Source organism: Grus americana, chromosome 3 (genome assembly GCF_028858705.1).
Source record: "Grus americana isolate bGruAme1 chromosome 3, bGruAme1.mat, whole genome shotgun sequence".
NCBI lineage: Eukaryota > Metazoa > Chordata > Aves > Gruiformes > Gruidae > Grus > Grus americana.
The window spans coordinates 97,804,359-97,824,911 of NC_072854.1; the positions used below are offsets into that span (position 1 = coordinate 97,804,359).

The 20,553-nt window shown below is 39.6% G+C and overlaps 1 protein-coding gene and 1 long non-coding RNA gene across 8 annotated transcripts in view; one reads left to right on the top strand and one right to left on the bottom strand.

Annotated features, from left to right (window-relative positions):
* The window catches only part of THADA (THADA armadillo repeat containing), a 167,381-nt gene extending 147,096 nt beyond the window's left edge, over positions 1-20,285 (top strand). For all 7 annotated transcript variants that reach the window (XM_054819825.1, XM_054819822.1, XM_054819826.1 and 4 more), the window contains 2 exons: positions 17,584-17,750; positions 18,956-20,285. In XM_054819825.1, coding sequence (XP_054675800.1) covers positions 17,584-17,750; positions 18,956-19,360 — 572 coding nt within the window. In that variant the 3' untranslated portion in view covers positions 19,361-20,285. The remainder of the gene's footprint in view (positions 1-17,583; positions 17,751-18,955) is intronic.
* Positions 12,428-17,571, bottom strand: LOC129204245 (uncharacterized). Its single transcript, XR_008576304.1, has 3 exons — positions 16,776-17,571; positions 16,250-16,409; positions 12,428-15,583 (listed from the first exon to the last, which is right to left on the bottom strand). It is a non-coding gene; the product is annotated as an uncharacterized LOC129204245 (long non-coding RNA).
* Positions 20,286-20,553: the final 268 nt, after the last annotated feature.

Here is a 20,553-nt window from a genome sequence, read left to right on the forward strand (position 1 = left end):
TTGTCTGCCTTTGCATTTTATTTTTTTTTCTGATGCCAGTTCTTTCCTCTTTAGTTGCAAAGCCAGAGGTGAGGAAGGCTGTTTGCTATCCACAACTTACCTACTAAACACGGAGTCTTTGTGTCTTAGTAAAATATTAATGAAGAACCATTTACTTGAAACCAAAGTGAATTCACACCATCCTGCAGTTATGAAACTTCCTCAGCTTATGAAACCAGGTTTTCTCATACATGCTGTGAGAGCGTTGTCCCTGTTAGCTTAACAAACGTGTGCCCTTTTGATGCAAGCAAAATAGCACCACTCTTGATCGTCGTCTGCTTTTAAAACATTGCACTTTATTTCTGAGAGGGGTACGGTATTTTACTGTTTAAAAAAAAAAGAAAAAAAAATCTGTGTGCGTATCTTTTGTTGGCTTGTTTTTTACTCCTGGATTGATTATAGAAAAAGTAAGTAGCAGTGTTAATTGTCCCCACTTAAAAAATACTTTTGGAAGGCAGGTCAGTAAACTATGCAAAATCAGCCTTTCCAGGAGTAAACAAATACCGAAGGACTGATTACATTCTTCTGAACAGAACTATTTTGTGCTTTCTCTGAATGAGCTGAAAGTGCAGAAGAGCTAATGCTTTCAAGCTTTTTGAACGGAAGTACCCTCTTCACAAGAGAGTTAGAGAATGTCAAGGAATGCCAGGTGAAAATAAATAGTGTTATCTGCCCTATGTTGACTAGTCTTTACAGTGAGGTCATGATGAGTTGTGGTGGGGTTTTGTTGTTTTGGTTTCTTGTTTGTTTTTTAAAGCTGGCATTCTGCATTGCTAATTGGGGGCATGCTAAGAATCAACAAAAATGTTCAGCTTTTTAATCATATGTAGACTCCTGAAATACGATTTTAACTGATTTATTTAGAGACATAATAGAGGTTCCATGATATATGAAGATTGCAGGACCTGGCCTACAATCTGTATGACATTTTGCTACTGTATTGAACTCTTGTTATACCAAGGTTCAAATGTATTATTTGAATAAATGGACTCCAATTTTATTGGTTTGAAAAAGCTGAAATAAAACTTGCAGTAATAAGGTTGTAGCTTGTCCTTCATCTGTAAAAGTGAAGTCTGGGCACAAATTGCATTGTTTGCTGACCAGTTGCTGCAGTTCTCTAAGTTTATTAATACTGCTTCCTCTCTTTCACGGCTGCTATGAAAGGGTAAAGCTGTCCCAAGAGATTTCTTTTTGAAAGACCAGTGACTACAGACATGAGCAATGTGATTTAGGACAGGTATTAATTTTTTTTTTTTTTTTTTTTTAGCTGGAATGTTGCAAAACTGTCAAAAAAACCAACAGTGAAAAAGAAATCCTGTTGCTTCAGGAAGAGGTGTTTAATAACTAGGAATTGGGCAAAGGGAATAGGGGAAAGAACAGCGCTGGAAGAATGAAAGGGAGCTGCATACAATTTAAAAGAAAAGAATTTCCTTTTATAGGGAGATCAGTTTCTCAGAGTATCCAGCCAGGGGTTAGACATGGGGATTCCATCGGGATATGGAAGTCAGTGTTAATTCTTCAATCATTTGTTAGCCGGCAGAAGTGAAAGCTGGAACAAACGGGGTGCTGTTCTACCTGGGACTGAACACAAAAAGGCTTTGGTTACCCATAACCTGCAACCAACCCCTTGCTCCTCAGATTGCTTAAGATGCAGAAGTCCAAATGAGTATGACCCAGCATCTCCAATGTTTTTGGTATCCTGAATATTCTAGACGTGCTGATCTGACAGATTTGGGAGAGTCCTGGGTAGACACACACTGTGTTCTTCAAAAGGCTGAGATGGGATACCTGCTGAAATCATGTGATGGGCTGGAGAGCTTGCTAAATTTTACAAGCTTTCAATTAGTTATTGCTATACCTTGTTACCTCATTGCCCTAAATGTGCAAAACTTTAAAAGTCTATCTCAGTACTGTAGACATCTAGTTTGTAAACTCTTCATATTTAAGCTAAATATATGAAATGTTAATTTAAATATTTATATTTTACGTAGCATATATTTTTGTATTCTAAGAAGTGCATGTATAATGCTATGGGAAATAATAAATTTATTTTTTGTAAATCTTTTGCTTATGGTAAGCTCTAATCAACAGCTCTGGAGAATGACGGTCTCTGTCTTTCAGCAGAGATTGAACAGATATCAACCATGCAAATTTCCTCTTGTTCTGCCCTTTGCATCATAACATACCGTCTCTGCAAGAATGATGCTGAAAACCTGTGCAGAGCCCTATGCAAAATATTTGTCCCATGCCCTGTTTCAAGGCCTGTGTGTAGGATACTGATATTTATTTGCAGCGTCATTTTGCACTGAGAGGCATTTTCAGCAACAATGAGGAGGTGATACCTTTCTGCAAGCAGATTTTTGCACACGATTTCATTTGTGTATGTGTAGGTGGAAGTGAGGTAGGGAATATAAATACCTCTGCAAACTAACCTAAACCACCAGCTTGTTTTCCCGTAAGTCAGCACTCAGCATTTTTAGTGACCGAGATAGTACCTACGTGTGCCGGAGTCAAAGCGCCACCCTAGAATGAAAGGTGGTTTTAGTGTATTACCAATTCCCTGAGCCGTAGCGTTCCCACTGATCTGGTTGCTTTAATTCGTGGTGTGTTGATGGGGGGGTGGGAAGCAGTTGTGGGACACAATGGGCTCTTACTTCAAAACCTAAGATGTGTAAAACTCAACGTCTTTTTTTTTTTTTTTTTTTTTTTCCCTTCCTATAATCAGTTCCAAATGAGCTCTTACAAGGGGAACTCGGAACTGGCTTGGTTGAACAAATTGATTTCTCATGCATGAGAAGGTCAAGTTAAACATCCTTGGGAAGCCTAGAAATTTAAATTTCGAGAATTAGACTTTTTATAAAGGGCTTTTGATTTGTTAGATTTAGAGTAAGACTGTTGAAATCACTTTGAGGGGCAGAATTATTTATGGCAGTTGCTTACAGTACCACTGTAATGCCACTTTCGCATGTTTTTAATTTCGTTCCTTTGCATGGTCTGTGCTGTGTTAATGATCACCTTGTCATGCTAGCAGTGGAAAACAGTTTTATAAATAATTCCCACTGGTAAGATGAAAGTGTTAACAGAAATACTTTAGTGAAGGTCTTGATTAACTTATACACTTGGCTTGATCACAGTGGAGGTTAGACTTACAATATCTTGTTACCAGGACTAATAAAACCCATTCATTTTTTCATGTACTATGTTAATTACCCTTTTACTTTCCCTCACGTGCAGACACACACAAGCTGATTTCATGTTTGTGTTGAAGACCACAGTTGCACTTTGTAGATTTCTCCTTGCTGTACTCATTTTTACAAGTTCGTACCCAAACAAAACCAACCTTCCCTAATTCCAGAATCTGCATATTGTATATTGTAATACTAGAACTTCAAGACTATAGATCATTACACTCAGATGCTCAACCTACTTGTGCTACAAACAGCAAAAAACCCCCCATATTTTCCTTTTAAATTTCCTCATACTGAAATCTGTGTCTAATGTACAGGCATTAAGAAGCACAACTAAGAATTAAATTTCCAGAATATCTTTCCTCTTTAATTCACATTCCCCAAATGTAAATTACTGAAATAAATCACCATGTTGCAATACAGTACGCTAGCATCCCATCACCACCGCTCAGAAACATCAGGAAAACCGGTACGTCCCATGTTCTCCGAAGCCTGGTAGCGGTAGGATCAAATAAACTGTGTTAACGAACAAGTCAAGGGTCTTTCAGAAAAGATGGTCCCAATATTGGTTTCCTTCTCCTAAGGCAATATGCGTAGTGTAGATTAGTTTAATTAGGCAAGATCGTACTGAGATGGGAAATAGTCTCTCAGGTTATATACCAGAGTAAGAGGACTTCATTCTTTGGAGCCAATGACTTCACCCTCCTCTAATGCAAGGTCGGCGCAGACCTTGGAGTGCAGATACGGTGGGGTGTAAGGAGAGAGAGCCTGGGGATAACGGGATCTCGGGGCGAAATAGTACTTACATATATGAACTGAATTATTTTCTATGCTGGTCTGTAGAACTCATTGGTGGTTTCATTTCAGATTCATAGTAGTAGAGGCAATAAAGGCAGCCCTTGTTTGTTAGCTGCCTTCTTTTGCAATGTGTTTTAATTTTTGGCACGATCGCCTGGGCGACACTGTGGAAGGCTGTCGCAGAGTAAAAGTAAATTCTCCAAATTAGAGGATTTTACCTGAATCTCACGGTTAGTGGTGAAGGCTCAACTACTGCTGTCCATGGCAAGGAGAAGTAGAATATGTTTTTTCCTGAAGCAAACTCATTTGAAACATGCGGATGGAAAAATAAGATGTTAAAGACAGAAAAAGTCATTATGTTGGACCTATATGTCTATGTTAAAGACATATGCCAGCGTGGCGTGTAAGTGCAAATAGCATTATTAATTTAAAACGAAAGAAAAAGAAAAGGAAAAAAAGTTCTTGGGCAGTGAAATGAAGGGAGCTTGGGGTTTTTTTCATGGATTTGTTTTCAGATAAGTGGATTTTCCCATATCTGATGACTGAAGTTTCAGCCTTTCACTAGGTGGGACAGCAATAGGGTTTTTCTTTACCCAGCTGGCTAGTGTCATAGAAACAAGACTTAATATTTTGGATTCCCTTATCCTTTTTGTCATACTGGATTGAAATTGTACAGCTGGTTTAGAAGTTGTGATGGGAAACACGTACACAGAAGCATGCCTGCTGATTTCCTTATTTTGTTAAAAAAATGGGACAAAAATCTCTTTGATGTTGTTTATTCTTGTAGATTGCCAGTCTGATCGAATAAAATATACCAGAACTGGTTTTCTTTTCTGTGCACTGAGTGCTCCCTTCATCTCTACCTGCCCTCCCACTTCATCCTCTGTGTTTCTTGCACTTTTTCAACAGACCTTGAATTGACTTCCGTAAACTTCTTGCCTGCTGTTTTTCTGTCTCCATCTTGGCTTTATAATTTGTTTTGTAAATTAAATTAATTGTGTGAACTGTATATTTTTATAAGGAGGGTCGATGGTCTGTTGTTAGGGTTGCCTAACGCTTCTTATTATAAAATCCTGGTTTTCAGCTACTTGTGTTAATCCTTACTAGTTGGTACTGAGATTTTCCCATACTGTGAGTATATTTTTTAAAAACTTTAATTATTTGGGTTTTATTACAGTAGACATGATTCTACATAGGAAATTAGGGGAAAATGCTATCTTTATGCAGGCTATGAAAAAAATTGAAGGCCTTTTCTTTGAAGGCTGTTACACATGTATGCTTTGGAGCAAGATATTTTTGGTAAAGTATGTACAAGTTTGGCTGAGAAATAAGACTATAAAATGGTATGGTTTAGCCTTAAAGCTAAAATCTCCAAAGGTTTTTGTGTTCAGAAAGCAGCTTAAATCTCTCTGCTTCTGAAATGCCTACCTGCGTTCCCAGCAGGGCTACTGAGGATGCTCCGTGCCGGGATCACCGTGCCTCAGAAGGACTCTGCAGCTGCGGCTGTGGCCAGCTCTGGGCCACGTTGCCTTTTAGGCACTTGAAATGAAAACTCCTGTGCTTTCAATAACATCTGTGGGTTGGCAGCAAAATGGGGAGGAATTGAGCCATCAGTTCTGGTTAGGGAAGGGAAAAAAACTAAATCAGAAAAATTGAGTGGAACTGCTGAAAGAGTCGAGGCGAACCACTGCGAGTTAGGGAACGGGAGGTGATGCTCAGTCTGGTGCGGGGGGAAGACTTGCTCGTGCCAATGTCAGAGAAGGACATAAAGGAGGAGAAAGTTCTTTGATAAAAGCTGTGGCAAGAAGGAAACTGAACTGGATCCAAAAGAGGAAGAATGTTGGGGAAGAAACAGAATTAACAAAGGAGGTAAAACGGAAATTTTCTGCATTTTGGGAGACGGTGTAACTGAAGGTAGTTATGAGGCTGAGCGTCAAACCCAGAGCTTAACTTCTGAAGATAATTAGACCTGTGCTGAGATGCTGTGGAGTCTGGTGACAGGGAGTAGGCAGAAGACACTAGAACAGTGCTATGGGGTATACCTCCCGGCTCCAGTGATGCTGCCGTTTCCTATTATTCCGTTAGTCTCAAGCTGCAGATGCCTGAGAGGTCAGCCTTGTGGCTCCACTGTTTCTCTGACTCAGTCATGTTATTTGGGTAAGGTATAAATTTCTTTGTCTTTTTTGAAACTTGGCAAAATACACATATACATTGCTGTCTTCCCCCTCCACCCTTTCCCCACACTAAGAATATTTGTAAGATTGCAAGGCCGAGTATCCAAAAATGCAGAAACACAACTTTAATTCAGCGTTGTTGTGCCTCATGTATTAAGAAGCAAGGATTAGCTATGCTATTGCTGGTTAAGGTTTTTTTTACAGTTGTTCTTTTATAATTCAGTAGACAAGACCGATTTTCTCTGATGATGAATCAGAAACATAGAGTATAGGAAACGATCCTCTCCAACAGTACTCCCTCAGTTGCAAAACTGAAAGTGATAGTAAGACCAGGATCACAGGAGAGGCCGTGCCAAAGCCATTTAGTGTTGCTCTTGTGATGTGCATCCTATCCCTGCCTCTCCCAGAGCGCAGTTTTGTGCAGCTAAGCAAGTCGCTCCAACCAGAGTTTGGAAAGGAGGGCGCTGGTTTGCTGAGTGCTTAGCTAGACACCTTGGAGACATGATTTGCAGGAGTTTAGAGCACATACAGCTGAAGCCAGAGTGAAATGCATTTTGAATATTAAAGCATTATGGGATGCTGACTACTCGGTTAAACAGGTCATAATGTCTCAGATCAGACATCTAAAACCAGTCAAGATTTTTTAAACTTCACAGCTATCTACTCTGCCTGCAGAATAGATAGTGCCATTTCTTCTTTCTGTGGACATTGTATAAATACAGGTGATTTGTAAAGCACTCGATATCATGATGAATGACTGAGAGTCACGGGTTACTTAGCCATTCTGTCTTCCTTGCCTGTTTAGAATATTTTGGAATATTTGGAATAAGAAAGGTTGAAAGCCATGCATTAAATGCGGAGAGAATAGAGACAGACATTTCTTTCCATTGACTGGGAAGTCCCTGGTGTTGCGTAGTTCATGTCTGCATTAATGTGAGAGACAAATGCGATACCACTTTTGTGGTATCTTGTGCAAGGAGCACTTACATTCAGCAAATCAGCATGTTAGGGAGAGCACTCACAGCACTATCTCTGTTCCATTCAGTTGAGGAGACACAAACCAATTCCTCAAAGGACTTTGAAGGAAATGGAAGAGACAAATGTAAAATCTGTATTAGACAAGTGTATGTTAGACTTTCCATTGAAGAACTCTGATTACTGATTGAATAATATTTATCAGTCAAAGAGTCTGTGTATATATTCACGTTATATGCAAGACTAAGCAGCTGCTACTCCTCCCATAAATTTACTTGGAAGAAGGCCTTAAAGTAATTCATACAAATCATGTTATGATTTACTGATCCAGCTGAGTGTGCCAGGGCCTCCAAAATGGTGTTGTGTCTGACGAAGACGCAGATGAAGTTGCAGGTAGCCACCCCGCAGATGTCTGGGATAGAGACATTCCATCCAAGTCACTGGGACCCCGATAGAAGGTGCCCTGATGATAACTAGAAGTTTCCTAGCAAGTCTTGACACAGCTGTTTATCATTTAGATGACATTTGTATGGAAATGCCAGAGCCTCAAGTATTTCAGTAAGAGAAATAAGCAAGCCAGAGGATTCCGAAGGGGTGGGGACCTGCCCATGTAAAGGGAAATGCCCTGGGTCACTAAAGGTGCAAAATCCAGAAGTCACCTAGGAGGCAAGAGCTGTGTGAAAGACAAAGGAGATGAGTTTCTTGCTTTAATGTGAAATGTGAACATCATCTTGGGAAGAAACGTTCAGTCCTGATACTAGAAATGCCTCAGCCACACTAGGGTGATTAGGATCAGCAAGCCTTTATGCTGACCAAAACTTTTCATAGTAGAGAAGTGATGAATACATACGCTTCATCTCATTTCAAAGTATTTTGCAAAGAAAGTCCAGAAAGCAACTCACTCTCAAGTGAAATCATTGGTGCAATGGTTCTCTCGTGGACTGAAAATGCTTGCGAAAAATTTTTCTGAGATAGGTGTGTTCCATTCAGGATTGAGACGTGTCTGCGCTTAATTTATCTGTTAGACACCTTCAGGAGAACTGCCCCGAAGTGATCTGTAATCACTTGTAATAATTGTTGAATAGGAGGTCCCTGGCAGCACCTGCCTGTCTAGACCACAGCTCAAGAGTCAGGCTGACATTTTTCATCGGAATGTCAGAAAAAACCATGTAACAACAGATCATACACTACAGTACGTCAAAAGCAACTTGCAGCAGGCATTGGAAGGCATTTGGATCTTGACGGGGAAAGAAAGAACATCCTCTCAGTCACTTGTTACTAATGCACTTGCAGTGTGAGTATTTTGTAGTAGTTTCTAACATCACAGTGTGTTTGCAAACTTCATGATATTTTTAGGGCATTGTGTATCTGTGTATGTATATGCCAGCAAAAAGATAAAAATAACATAAGCCATTCTTTACACACAAGTTTCATCCCTTGGTCTGTCTTATTCATTGTCTGTCTGGGCTATATTGGAAGCTTTTGATGCAAGGGTGTTTTGGTTTGGGTTTTTTTTCAATCGAGTGTTTCTATAGTGAACAGCTGCTGCGAGGTTTTGCACTTTATGATCTCACGTACTGAGATAATGGGTTTAGAGAATTGATCGGTAAAGAAGCTGAGAATATGTCCTGAACCTTTTTGACATAAATTATTATACAAAAGTCTTACGGCACTTTCCGTAAGAACAATTTTATAGTCACTTCATTTCAAATGTCACCCTTTTTTAATAAGTAATATGAAACAAAGATAAAAATGAAATCAAAATCATCTTAAAAACAGTCACTCCCCATACTATTTCATCATCAGGTATCAGAACAAATACAAAGACTGAATTGCTGAGGTTCCCAAGTTGCTTTTTGCTATTCTGCTCAAAAATATCTGCATAAAGTAAGTTGCACATACACCTGGATCAGATCTTTTGTAGGAAGTCAGCAAGCATCTTCTCTACTCAGACGTGCTCAATAGCCACAGCTTGCAGGAATCTGCAGCTCTGCGTTGTCCCACCCTTCAGAGCAGCACTGCTGGAAGAAGGATGAGACATACCAACGTAAACTCATGGTCAGGAGAAAATGTAGACCAAGATCAAAGCATATTGTAACCTAAGTGGTCTTGAGTAGTTCGATTTTTTATGTTCATTAGAAAATTTTCCAATAATCTAAAATTACTCTAAATTCCAGTCATTCAGAAGTGAAGAGCTTGGTTAGCAGTTGTCACAAGCTGCAACAAGTACACAGCTAGAACAAGGGTTTATAGTCCCAAGAAAAATTCATTATAGTGTTGCACCAGTACTCGTGTAGAAATGCATAGCATTTTTATGCCTATATTTGTGTCTTGCAAAAAATTCCACCAACATACACTTAGTAATTAAGATCACTTGGTTTAAAGAAAAAAGGGCATTGAAACTCATAATTGCCTTAGCAAGATTTATTGGTGTGCATGGTACTTGTTAAAATCAGTGGCTTTTGCAGTGGGAACTTTATATTACTTCTTTCTTTCTGAAGAATTACATTATATAAGAATGTGTAATCACTGTGACTTTTTACTTTGTATTCCCAAATTTATTTCAACACCTTACAAGTTGTTCTCAGCCCGCTTATAAAATGTTAGATCATCACATGGATGAAGGAACCGTTTGCTTTGTAGAATACAATGCTGCTAATTAAAGTTGAAAGTGAACGGACTGAATTAGAATCAGCTCATCCATCAAAGACTGGCTACTGATTATTTACTGACAGCGCTTCATTTAGCTCTATTAATTACACAGTGGCACCATTATGCAAAGGTTATGAGTTGTTATACTTTTGAAAATTAAGAAAGAATGCATGAAAAGTAATTGTATGTGCTCGGCACTGGAGTCTGAAAGCGGTAAATGTTAAATGGAGTGTACATGTGAATAATCTATTACATGGTTTTTTTATCAGCGTTTTAATTGCAAGTGAGTAAACAGGACAGCAGCTTACAGATCTTGATAGGCTCCTTGTGCAAGGGTGATGGTCGTGGCTGGGACTCCACAGCAATGAAGGAAAGCCTGCCTTTCTATTACTGCTTTACATACTCGAGTGTTCTGCCCAAATTATATTGGTTTTCAAGTATCGTGAGAAGACAAAATTCGTGTAGTCTCCTATAGAGATTACCGACCCTTTCCTCGTTCCTTTATCCCTTGAGTAACAAACCTTTCACCACCATTCTCCAGATACTGCTCTAAAATCCCAGCTACATTACAGAGATAAATTGATCTCCTGCGTTCCTGCAGCAGAGCTGTGACACACATCTCATTCACGTTCGGTAATCTTCATCAACACTAAGCAAAAAGTTCCTTAGTTGGAACATGCCAATAACAAGAGTCTTCAGTCATCTATTTAGTTCTAGTGATAGTAGTTTTGAAACTGTGAGTATGTATCTTCATTTTTCCAATAAATACGTAATTTGAGTTACAAACATGGATTCTCGCTGGCAGTGTTTTAAACAATTAGCTGAATATTATTTTTTGCCTTTTCAAAAGGAAAAGCATGAGTTCTGTGGGGTTACGCGGGGGGGGGTATTTTTTTCTTCTGCTGTTTAAATTAGGACATGGCTTTGGGGAAGGAGGTTCTGCAAAAGCAGTAATGCAAGTGGTAAAGTCCAAATGCTCATTTCCTCTGAAAGATCTGTGAGCTGTGGTTGTTTTGTAATAGAATCCTTTTGTACAGGAGGCAAGGCTTGCATGGGAAAAGCGTATGTACGCATATAGAGAGAGAGAGAGAGAAAAAGAAAAAAATCTAGTTACTGAGTTGAAAAACATTGTTCTGTTCACATCCTCAAAAAGGGCTTGAAAAGATGATGAATATGTGCGTGCTTTTTTGTTCAAGAAGGAACTTTAATTTTCTGCTCAGTTCTGAGCTGTAAGTTTCTGTCATAATCAGACATGTTATTAACTCAGATCTGTTTATAATCAAAGTCAAAGCTGAGAGCAGCGTTACTGCCACTCTACTTGGAGACTGCAACTATTAAGAAATTAGTTTTGATTAGTTTGTTTTATAATACTGTTGTGTTTTGACATTGTGTTGCATGATGTCAGGAAGGGCCTCTTTATAAAGTCATCCTGAAAAAGCACGGCTATAAAACAGACTCAGGCAGGAAAATGGAAAACAGATGAAGTAGTTGTACGTCATCTAGGGAATGGTATTTCTCGAGAGGATAGAAGTGATCTAATCGCCTTTGATTTTATGAAACACTATAAAAAGGAATCTGCTTATATATTAGATTTTACATAAATGGTCATTTTAAAAAGTGGAAAGTTTGATGTTTGTAACTTAAATTGACACAGCGCAATGAGCAAGCAGCCTCTCAAGAGCCATCTGTCGACTACACGGACACAGCAGTTACCATTTCTGCATTTTCCTTTTTTTTTTTCCTTTTTTTTTCTTTTCTGTTTTACTTCTCAGTTGTCCTCTTTTAATCTTAGTGCCCAGAAGGATGATAGCACTGTAGCATTGTTTGTGGAGGCTGAGTGGATACGAGCACCCTTTTACTTGCTCTCTACTGTGACTGCCTTTCTTCTGTCCTGTGGTTTTTCTGGTGGGAAGACGCCTGCGAGTTGCCTTGCTGCGGAGTTGCACAATTCCTGTCTAGCTCAAACTATAACGTATAAGCAGGTTATTTCAACATAAGAAATTCAGTTTCTAACCTCACTTTATTTACCAGCTTATGTAACTTCTGGGGTTGGGCCAGCGGGAATTTTTCCTTTTTTAAATTTGAAGGCTTTTTAAGTTTTGCGAAGCCTGTGCACGCAGAAACACAGTATTTTAAGTAAAAAAAAAAACATCTGCAGCAATGCCTCACTCAGTTCTCTTACATTTGATTGATGTCAAGAATAGGGGCAAACTTGATTATTACTTAACACCAAAAAGAAAAAAACCTTCAATGCGACAAAAAGTGATGAGTGATTCAATAGGTGAAATTTTCCATTTGCAAATCTAATTCTACAGGTATTAGTGACTGTGGTGTTAGATCTGCCATCTTTTGGGTGGGAACCTGATCTCTTGCTTAATATTCATATTCTTGTTAAGATGATGTATCAGAAAACCTGAGATAAATGTCCAGTTTTGTCAGTCAAACATTCAGTGAGCTTTGTTGATTTAAATGTCCCTGCTTGTCTCTGAAGCAAGAATGCTGCCTTTTCTTACCAGCGTGTGGCGAGGTATTGATTGATAGTCGTGTTTATACCTAGGTAGGCAGCACTTTGTGCAAAAGAGGAAAAGATATTCTACCAATTTAGAGTACGCCTGGTCTGTAATTACCTTCTGTAATTTCAGTTGGAGAATTTAACCCTCTATGTTTTCCTTGAAAACATCCTTGCTGTTGGCACACTGTTCTCTGTGAGGCTTTCTCTCAGGACTGTTACACTCAGCTTCCTTGCAGTTTTACTTCACTAAAGTTTGTTCTGAGCGCAGCATACATTGGCACAAATTGCATTACTTTTTGATCTAAAATTAACTTTAGTTAACAATTTCCAGTATAAAACCAATTACAGAATGCTTTGTTAGGCAAGGAATATGTTCTGCTTTTCTATTTTGCCTGTATTTTATCATGGTTGTCCTTAAAATCTGTGCATATACTCCTAATACATCCTTTCAGTTCCCCATAATATCACCGAGGCTTTAACAGAGAACAATTGTATAGTTGGAGGACGCGTAATAGGCTACTAGAAGAAATATTTACATCTGGCATGATCAAAGCTTTTGGAGTATATGAATGTGTATGTGGGAGGTCTAATTTTTATGTGGGTGGATTCACAAAGACTAAAACACTGCAGTACTTAACCCCTTTCCCTTTATGAAAATTCACTTCCTCAAAATGAAAAAAACATGTAGTACCTGATTCTTATCTTTTGTTTTTCATTTCAAGGAGTAGTATTAATTCTTCTGCTTGTAAGTACTTGTTTAAGGCACTGAGAATTTTTTTGTATTTCAGCCCCTGTAGTGGCTTATTTAGCAAGATGCTTATCTTGCTCATGATGTTTTTGCATGCTGGAACATACACATGGTTTAGAATTTAAAAACCTGATCATTTTAACATCATTTTGTTAGTCTGTAGAACTGTTGTGGTAGGAACACTGCTGTATTTACATACGTTACGTGTAGGAACACGTAATAGGTACGTCTTCAGGTTCGACTTCTGCCGGTTTGGTTCCTGTGGCAATAGCCAGCAGTGAGCAGCTTCTAGAAATCTGTCATTTGGAAATTTTTATTCAGTTACTTTAAATAGTTACTTACATTATGAAAGGCTATTAATACTCAGTCATTTGAATCATCTCTGTTAGTATTTCGTTTACATGACTCTGACGGGGAAGTTTCGGATTGTAGCAGCCCTGAGCTAGCAGCTTGCTGAACGGGGAGGTCTCGCTCTGCCTTTGCCCTCTTCCCTTGCCCCCGCTGCCCTGTGATCTTCCTTCCCGTCCCCGCTCCCAGCTGCACCAATTCTGACTGCAGGGCAGCCGGCTCAGCCTGCCAGCCGAGCAGAACCACCCACACGTAGAGTTGCGTGCCGAGTTCGTATTCTGCTGTTCTGAGTGTTAATTTAGCAGGTGATCAGCAGAGTACCTGAGCTGACTCAAGGTAAGCATCAGGAGCCCATGGCCCGAGGGGGCTGCGGGGAGAGGAGAGCCACCAACCCTTCTTTGCCCCTGGTGAACTTCCAGCTTGCTCAGGCCACTTTCTGAAGTCATAGCGTGAGTCATGAACATCGTGTGTACTATGTAGCTTCTTGAAAGTCAGCCCTGTTTCACAGACAAGTGATGATGTGAGGAGCAGTTCTTGTAAACAGTTAATACATCAGTGTTAAGTACGTACATTTATTTTTAGAAGATATACACTTTTTGTGCGTATCTTAAAAGATTCCGTACATGCTTACCACATCCATTGCTGTTACTCGTAGAGCTGGAGGTCATCAAAGCAATAGAATGTTTTCCCCTCTGAAGGCATTTTTTTACCTATTAAATTATGGGTTCGTACATAACTTGGCTTGCTGTTATTTATCTATATTATTTCAGCGCTCCAAGCTTAGGGAGGCGATATACCTTTCTTGGATACTTGCTCCATCTCTTTGTTGTCCTTGTTGCAATGGTAGCCCCCACATCTGATGTTGAACTCTTCTAGCATCAAATTTGTGTGAACTGGTATCAAAGTCAGCTAATGTCAGCGTGCTCTGTAAGTAACGGCAGCTGAGGAAGTGATTTGGAAGCTATGGAGCCATTCCTGGTGCTCTGCAGCAGACGGATGGGGTGGGATGGGATGGGCAGGTGGAAGCAAAAATTCTTCACCTGCCAGAGTGTGATCTGTTGCTGAATCTGTGTCAACACGTGAAATACCAGGAGGCCGCCTTGCTAGCTTCTCTAGCACAAAAGCCAAGGTAGGCAGGCTCTTACCCAAATTTTTGAAGCCTAAGTTTCAGCATTATCAAAGTGATGTTGCTTTGTTTTTCTCTGGTCTCAACATCAGAACTGATGCATGAGTTTGGTTGATCAGTTAAATGGTGTCTGCAGTTGAGAAAGGGTGGTCGGCATCTTTAGGGTCTGTCAGTACTGTGTTTGCGTTTTTCATACTTTTCCTGTGTGTTAGGCCTCCCTTGTATCTTTTTCTCGTAATTTTTTTCACTTCTCTTCTTTGGAAAAAAACAAAACAAAACAACAGACAAACAACTTTACCATTTCCTTTGTTGCAACACAAGGGTTCCCTACAAGACTGCCATGCTATATGACCACAAAACAGCCTTTTCTTCTGCGTCACACTGTTGAAAGACTGCTAGCAAGCAAGTTCAGTCTAAGTAGTACCTCCACAGTTCTTGTTTGGCTACTTCTTGGTAGTTTTCAGCACGTTCACGTAATAGCAGAATTTAGAGGCCCCAATATATGTTTTGGTGCGTTTCTCAGTAGTCCAGTGTTGTCATCTACAAGGAAAGCATGACTGTATTTATAGTTAAGGAGTCTAAATCTTAAAAGGAAAAAAAGGCCCCAGAAAATGGCAGGTATTTTAACTGTGTGCAGTTGTTTCTATAATCAGTCTTCCGAAGCAACAGCTAACTTCAAAGACAGCAGTGGGAAATAACATGTTTGGGTTTTAGCTCCCAGCATCAATTAATTTGCTAAATATTCACATACAAATAACATGACACGAGTGAGAGACATTACATAAATTTTGACAATCATAGCCTTACAGTAGTCATCCATCAAACTCTGAAGGATCATCAGAATTCAAAAGAATTCAGGTTTAAAATGTGTTTTCCAAGTGCTCGTAACTGGGATGCTTGTTTCAGGCTTAGAATCCCACACTCCGTCTTCATTTCTATTCTTCCAGCTCTGAGGACTGTCAGTATTTCTGGGGAGTCAAGGTCCCTGTGGCACTTGAATGAAACTGTGTTTTCTACCTGAGCCTAAGCAAATCAAAACAGAGAGGACAAACATTGTACCTGTTCCTTAGATTATCAGACTGGTACAAAGTAGGGCGCAGCAACAGAGAAAGCAAGCTATTGGGTGGGTGGTTTGGGTTTGTTTTTTTTTTTTTTTTTTAAAAAGGGTCCTGGAAAGAAATGTCAGCAAAAACAATACCTAAATAAAACCCCCAATATCTAAAATAAATGATGTGGGAATGTTGTACTGCACCTCTGCAAGCTCTCTCAGACAAAGCTGAGGAATGTCCTGATACAGTGATAGGTCTTGACATGAAGAAAACAGATTTGAACATTTGATTTTACTGTCTAGCAGAGCCAAACTGCGTATGTAACGTTATTAGTGTCACCAAGAGATTGACTGGCTGCCTTCCTGTTGCTTGGTCAAGGAGATTTCCATTTACCCTCATCTAACTCCAAGATAAAGAAGGGACCATCTGTTCTTTCTCCTTCCCTCCCTTCCTTATTACGGTCCTTTGTTCTCATGGCCTCAGACACTAATTCATCCTCCCCAATGTCCTCGGTACGTTGCCTGGTCCGTCAAATACCATGTACCCGTCTTTCTGTCGCGCTGTTTCACCCTCGGCTGTTTCCTGCCCTTCCTTATTCGTTGGCGCACGTTATTTCCCTAGTCCCGGTGTTTTACTGTACCTTTCTGTGCTGTGCCAACGTCCTCTAGAAAACCCGCAGCTGGCACGAGGCCTCGGGAGGTGTTGCAGCATCGAGGTCCACGCCACGGCTCTGAACATGGGTTGCGAAGGACAGATCTCGGCTGCGCTGCTATGCCTCTTTCATGTCAGTAGTCCTTCTCCTTCGTGAGAAATGCTTAAATACACTCAGACACAAAAAGTGAGGTCTGCCTTCCCTGTCTGTACAGATTATAACCAAATAATTCTGACTCTGCTGTGTCGTCTGCTCACAAAAGACAGTCTTAAAGAATGATGTGTCCTTATGATATCACTATGTAGGGCACAGACCATTCAGTGAACAGTTGGTCTTTTGCTGATGACTACGGACAAGGATGAATTTTGCCAAAATCCATTTTACAGTAATAGGGATTTTACAGGGGGCTTGTTCATCAGCTGTCCTCCTCCTGTCCCCTTCCTGCATCCCCATTAAAAAAAAAAAGAAAAAAAAGGAAAAATGGCATTAATGTTCCCAGTGGTGAAACTCATACCTGTAAACACAGTTGTTGGAGTTCTCATGCAAACGGGGCTTCTGGCATTTTTATGTCCTCTGTTCTTGAGGGCAGCCCTAGGAACCACACAGTTGAAACAGCATCTGCACGAATGAGAGCAGTGGGGAAGGTTAGGGAAGAAATATGGTGTGGGTGACGGCTTTGTGTACGGTTCTGGCCTGATAGCAAAATCTGTACTAAATATAGCTCTGTGATGGTATCGTAAACAGCGACTGCCTTTCCCTTCTTTAAGATGTTCTCCAAGCCTCTCTTGCATGATGTCTCATACATGCGTGTGCATGTATGTGTGTGTAAATACATGTATATCTTATTATATATATAAAGATTGCACACCAAATAATAATTCATTTTATATGCCAGCCCTTTAAAAACATATAATGTGCTGTAGGTTTTGAGTTCCAGTGAATCATCACATCGGATTTAAGGCATAGCTGCAGTTTTGCAAAAATAGTCACCATGTAATAGTGTCAGGACTGTCTCTGGAGACGTTTCTAACACACATCTTTGTATATTTAAACCCAGATTAATGAATGTCACTACATGGGCAGGGAAAAATATATTAAGCATCAGCGTTTTCAGTTGCTTCATATATTATTTTGGAACTGAGAAAAGGCCCCAAGTAGTGCAGAAATAAACATTCATCTAACTTATTTGCAGTATAATTCATCATTCTAAATGTGTTTGTGTAAATTCAGCATCTGTTTTCAAGAAATCATTTTTGTGCTGATTTTATTTGAAAAAGTTTGTGGTCTTGCTATACATTGTTATGCATATTTTTTCTCAACAGAGTTTGCACTTAGGATAGTGAATGCTCCGATGGCCTTGGATTTAGCGTTTGGCATAGTGTGTGAGCTGCTGCAGCGGTGGGGGGAGATTCGTGCCGGCGTGCCCATCTTGCTGGAGTGGCTGCTGGGAGACGGCGATCCGAAAAGAGACTCAGAGACTTCAGCCCTGGTAACTTTAACAACCAGTTGCTATCTCATATCGGGATTGCTACGTTTCTGCAGTCTTGTGGCAGGAATAGAATGAAATATCTCATCTGATGAAGCCTGATGATCATCACTCCAGTAGTAATTGATTTACAGTTTAAAAAAAAAAAAAAAATCACAGGGACAGTATTTCAAATAAATAAATAGAGTTTGATGTCTGTTTCCTGGCAGTATCAGCATAAAATTAAAAAGACCAACAAGCAAACATTGAAATAAATCAAGAGTTACTTAACAAATCATTGTTGACTGAAACATTTTGAGGCTTTAACTTAACTGCGCTCAGTATCATTGCAGACGATGGCTTGCCTTGGATTTAAACTGCTGCTGTGGGTGCCAGGCACATCTGGCATTCAAGCACAGTGTTCTCCCAACTGCCGGCTTGTCCAGAGACATCATTTAAATATTTGGTAACTTTGTGCCACCTTCCGTATAACCGGTACTGTATAGCACATGCAACAGCCTCACTCACATCAGTCACTGTCTCCAGAAGTAGTATTTACGTAAAGAAAAACTGCCACGCTGGTTCTGTAAAACCTAATGCTGTATAATACACTGTGCTCTTTTTGTCTTGAAAAGACTGTAAAAGTCAAAATAATGCTGGAAGGTACGCTGGAAGGTACACTGGAAGGAGCAGCTACATCTTTGAGAAGTTTGTTGACAATTAATATGACTAATGGAATATATTATGAATCTTTTCTTAAGCCTGTGGCTTAGGTATGCCTTTCTGATGTTTCACTGATTGACTGATAGAATTTTCCTTTTTCATTTAATCCACTCAGAAAGCTCCATGATATAGCAAATTACCATACTGGTTACAGAGAGGTCTCTGTGAAATATAAGACAGTTTCACAGGGGAAGGCAAGCACATGTTAAGGATTAGGACTACTATTTACTTCAACGGTTTCCCAAGAGTTATGGTATAACTGCCTGATTTTTGAAGGTAAAATTTCTTTGGCAAAGTAGGAACCTTTTTTATTGCGTTTTCTCAAACCTTTGAAAAATGATGCATATGAATTTTTACTTTTTTTTTTTCTATAAAGAAGCTGTTCTGTAACAGCCTCTATTCTCATTATTTCTCTATATATCTTCTTTCTTATATTTAATAATTTGCTCATTATTATGAAAACCACGAGTCATTGTCTAATCACTGCTGTTTTTCTCTTTGTTAAGGAAGAAGATGATTACCTGTTTGATAAAGGGGAAATGAATTTTTGGGCAGAGAAGTTGACTCATGTCAGACAGCTTAGTAAGCACCTTTTACAGCTTATATCAATGACTCATCTAACCTTACCAGATCACGGAGAACTTAATCAACTGTCAAGAATAGCACTGGACCAAGCCCAGCTCATTGGACACCTTCTTAGAGCACTACCTCCAACTCCAGAATTTTCCAAAACTGCAGAATTCACAAGATTGGCAATTCAAAATGAGAGAATATCAGTCTGCCTTAAAATATTAAATCTGATCAAGTCTGATGATCCTTGCAAAAATGAAAATCTGGAAAAGGGAATTACTAAAAGTTCATCCTCAGGGAGCTGCACACGTTACTGGATGGGCAGGGAGACCGAATTCTAAAGATGTTCAAGGAATAAGGGATTGCTATGATGACTCTTGTAAACCTGCAACAAACTATTCAGTATTCAGGTTAAACCCACATTTATTTATATATGAGTCTGTTGATTTGATTTTTTTTTTGTTGTTGTCAGATGTGCTGTGGGAGACTGTTCCTTTTAAATGCATTTGCTAATTTCATTCAGCTGAGCATGGTTTATTATAGCTACTGTAGGAAGTAAAGCAGCTAAACCTAATATTTTCCATTCATCCAGGTGCAGGCCACCTGTAGTTGGGTTACATTTTATCCCACATTTTTACCTCCTGTATTTTAACAGCAAGAAAAAGTTGATTTTTTTTTTCTCCTTTCAAGATGTAGCATGGTAATTATTAAATTAATACGGTATTTTTTTATTTTATTTTTGTTTCTAAAAGAAAAGAAACAAACCTTGGCTTCTTTGACCATGACAATTTTTAGACTACATTTTAAATTTTACTGCAATTTCCTCTGGGGAAAGGCAAGGATTCTCACTTTGGTAATAACCGAAACAGCATTAGTTACATTTCTGCATGCCTCTTTTTTTGCCTGTAAATCAAATAACTACTTTTACAAAATTGCTCTAAAATGGAAGACTGTAGTGTTCAAAATAAAGCAGCTGTTCCATTTTAAACAAAACAGTTTCATCTTTACTTCAAAAGGCCCTACTCAGTGGAGCTAGACCCCCAGAAGTGTACAAGGAGCGATCCTGGGCTGCAGCGATCGTTTTCGGGAGATGCTGTCACCGGTGCTCAGGTGAGGCAGCTGTGGGGAACATACCGAGTGCTCAGCGGTTTCGCTGTCTGAAACACAAAAATGTTTGTTGTGCTTTGCAAGTGTATTTTTCTGGGAACTGCGATTGGGTTTCAATATGAAAATGAGACATGGAAAATCAATGTTTATTTTAAAAGGGTATGTTACGTTCCTTCAGCCGAGGGCTGGGACCTCGCGTCTGGCTGCAGCATCGCTGGGCACGGCCAAAACAAAGACGCACGTGGGTATACGTTGTTGGTTTGGTCTCCTTGGAAGAGTAACGTGTCCAATAAACCACTGTTTGCTTTCAGTCTCTTCACGTAATTGTACATTAGCAGAGTTTAGTCGTAAATCTTGATGATGATATAGGTAATTAGCGCTTCTCTCCCGGCCAGAGCCGCAACAGGCGCTCCGCGTCTTGCGGCGC